The 2,843-nt window shown below is 57.3% G+C and overlaps 1 protein-coding gene across 1 annotated transcript; it reads right to left on the reverse strand.

Moving 5' to 3' along the window:
• CBX8 (chromobox 8) lies at nt 1–2,593 on the reverse strand. Its single transcript, XM_004275542.3, has 5 exons — nt 2,434–2,593; nt 2,010–2,053; nt 1,759–1,824; nt 1,566–1,632; nt 1–1,113 (listed from the first exon to the last, which is right to left on the reverse strand). The coding sequence occupies exons 1-5, from the start codon at nt 2,500–2,502 to the stop codon at nt 256–258; spliced, it is 1,104 nt and encodes a 367-aa protein (XP_004275590.1). The 5' UTR covers nt 2,503–2,593; the 3' UTR covers nt 1–255.
• Between the last annotated feature and the right edge of the window lie 250 nt (nt 2,594–2,843).

Here is a 2,843-nt window from a genome sequence, read left to right on the forward strand (position 1 = left end):
AGAGTTGAAATATATATATTTAGATATTTTTTCTTAAATAACATATTTACATCTAATAGAAAATATAACTCTAGAGATAATCTTTCCAACCAAAACTGAGGGGGAGGGATGAAAGGAAGGGGGTTATGTGAAGGTAGGGATGGGAAAGGACCAGCCAGAAGGCCACCTCCCACCCAGAAATAAAAAGCATTATGCCAAGTTTGCACTCTCACTCTCTCTCCTGTTCTCTTGTCCTGGGATCACCCACCCAGCAATTCATCTTTTCTCTTTAAAAAAGCCTTGGTCCGTGTTACTTTCCTTAATTGTGACGGTCAAAAAGTTTGAGGTCACGTCGGTGACCACCACCTTCTCCAAGTTGGTCAGAGAGGGGCTCCAGGATTCTTCCTCTGGGTCCCCCAGGATTCTGGCCACTGGGATCCTGGCGATGAGGGAGGGCCTTCCCCCTTGGGCCCCCATGTCCCGATACAAGCCCCCCACAGAGCTGGGGGTGCCTGAGCCATGCCGGACCCGGGGGCCACCAGGGTCCAGGGTGCCCTGGCCTTTGGCCTCCAGGAAGGCGGCCCTGTGCTTTATGACCCTGGCTGGAAAGGTGTCCACAGCCAGCTTGCCCGTGGCCTCAGCCGGGCTGGGGCTGGCCACACCACACTGGGCCAGGTCCGAGTCCTGCCTTCGAGCCAGCTGGATCACACTGTGGCCAGCTGGGAACTTTCCTGCCCCGGAAGCAGTGTCGTCCAGCTTCCTGCCCTTGAGGTAATCTCCAAGGCCATCACTGGGTTCTCCCAAGGGCCTTTGTGAGGGGTCCAGGAGCTCTTTCCGGGGCTTGGGACCTCGCTTCTTGGAGCTGTCGCCTGGCGAGCTGGGTTTGTCATCTGTGCGGCTAGCACCCCGTTCACGCTCTCGTTCCCTCTCCCTCTCTCGATCACGGTCCCGAGGGGGCTCCACTCGGCAGGTGCTGCTGCTCCCCGGTGGCGAAAGACCCATGTTCCGAAGGCCCTCACGGGCCCGGGAAGTAGAGGCCAGTTCTTGGGGTGAGCGGCCGGGATAGGGGATCCGAATGCCTCGGGCCGAGTCACTTCGGAACTCGTAAGTTTTGGCCTTTGCCTTGGCTTGGGCCTGCAAGAAGAGAATGCAGTGTCAAGAGCAGAGCAGTGCCCTGTCTACCGCCCCCACCTCCCCACCCCTCTTCCAGCCCCACCCTCCCTGCTACACTCTCTGATGCCTTGGAATTTCTATATGGGTTGGGGTGAAGCTTAGGGGCAGCAGTCTGGAGGAAGGAGTAGACGATCTATCTGGAAGCAGCCATCCACACCAAGCACACTTCTTGTATTTGATTACATGTCTATTTGGGATGGCTGGGGGGTCCGATAAAGGAATTCTAGTGTGGAATTCTAAAATACCCCTCCCCTCAAGACACACTTAGCAGTGCCAGTGACTTGGTGACAGCCTGTCTGGGGACTCCCTCCTAGATTACAAATAGGACACCCCACTGGTTCACAAGCCCTCAGGGCCCGCTTCCCACAAACTGACATAACATTGCTGCCCACCATTGGACACTGCCATCCTACCTTGAGCAGGAAGGTTTTGGGTTTGGGTCCTCGCTTTTTGGGGCCATAGAGCTCCATCTCTCGTTCCCTGCAGAAAGGAAGGAGGGAGAAAGGGGTGTGTGAGTAAAGAAACCAAGTGGGCCTCCAGTTCAAGCTGGATAGGAGCCACCCTTCATGTTCTAAGTGAGAAGTCGAAGCTTGGAGGGGCCTCTACCTTTCCTCAAAGGCTGCGAGCAGGCGAGCATCCAGGATGTTTTCTTCAGGTTCCCATGTGCTGTACCTAAAAGGAATCAGGAAGAAGTGGGCATCAGTCCCGGGAGCAGGGAAAGAGCCGCGGGTAGGTGTGTGTATGTCTGTAACTTTTCTTGTTGCATTGTATTGTATTTCAACGTAAAGGGAAAAAGAGGAAGAAAGCAAGCTCCCAAATAACAGTCTGGGGTTGAGAATTGCACAGAACCTACTTACTTCTGCGACCAGCCCTTCCATTTCACGAGGTATTCCATGCGTCCCTGAGGATGTAAAAAGGAAAATGTATGTGTGCACGGGGAAAAATGCATGACGAGGACACGAGAAATACATGCAAAAAAATGCATGCACCGAATGAATGCGCGAAATCCCACCGCGAAAGGCAAGCGCCCGCTGCATCACCCCTGCACGAAACGCTGCACAAAGTGCATGCACCGGCATTCATTCCCCCCACCCCGCCCCCCCACCCCCCACCCATGCAATCTGTGCATCGCTGCAAGTCTAAGGAAAGCGCTTGGGCTCAGAGCCGCCGCCACGGCCGCGGCCGCTGCTGGGACCTGGGGGAAGGGAAGCTGGGCTGCAGCAGTGGGAGGGAACCCGGGCCGGGAGGGGAGGGCTCGGCCCAAGGCCTGGGGGCACCTACTTTCCGTATGCGCCGCTTCAGGAGGGCTTCGGCCGCGAACACCCGCTCCCCCACCGCTGAAAGCTCCATGTTGACTCGCCGATTCCCCCCTTGGCCGCTTCCAGGAGCAGAAAAGCAGCAGCCAGCGCACGACAGACCATAATACTCTCCCGCTGACGTCAGTTCTCCTCCCCCTCCCGCGCGCTCGCTCCCTCCCCACCCCCTCCCGCGCGCGGCTCCCTCCTCCCTTCTCTCCCCACTCTTCCTCCCGCCCCACGTGTTGCTAACGACGTTGCTAAAGCCGAGCGGCCAGGGCCAGCTCTCCCGCGCTCTGATTGGGCGAGCTGTGGGCCACGCCCCTCTCGCTTTCTCCCCCGCGTTGCTACGTGACCCGCGTTCCAATCGCCAGGGGGCGGAGTCCGAAGCGACTC

Source organism: Orcinus orca, chromosome 19, assembly GCF_937001465.1.
Source record: "Orcinus orca chromosome 19, mOrcOrc1.1, whole genome shotgun sequence".
NCBI classification, from domain to species: domain Eukaryota; kingdom Metazoa; phylum Chordata; class Mammalia; order Artiodactyla; family Delphinidae; genus Orcinus; species Orcinus orca.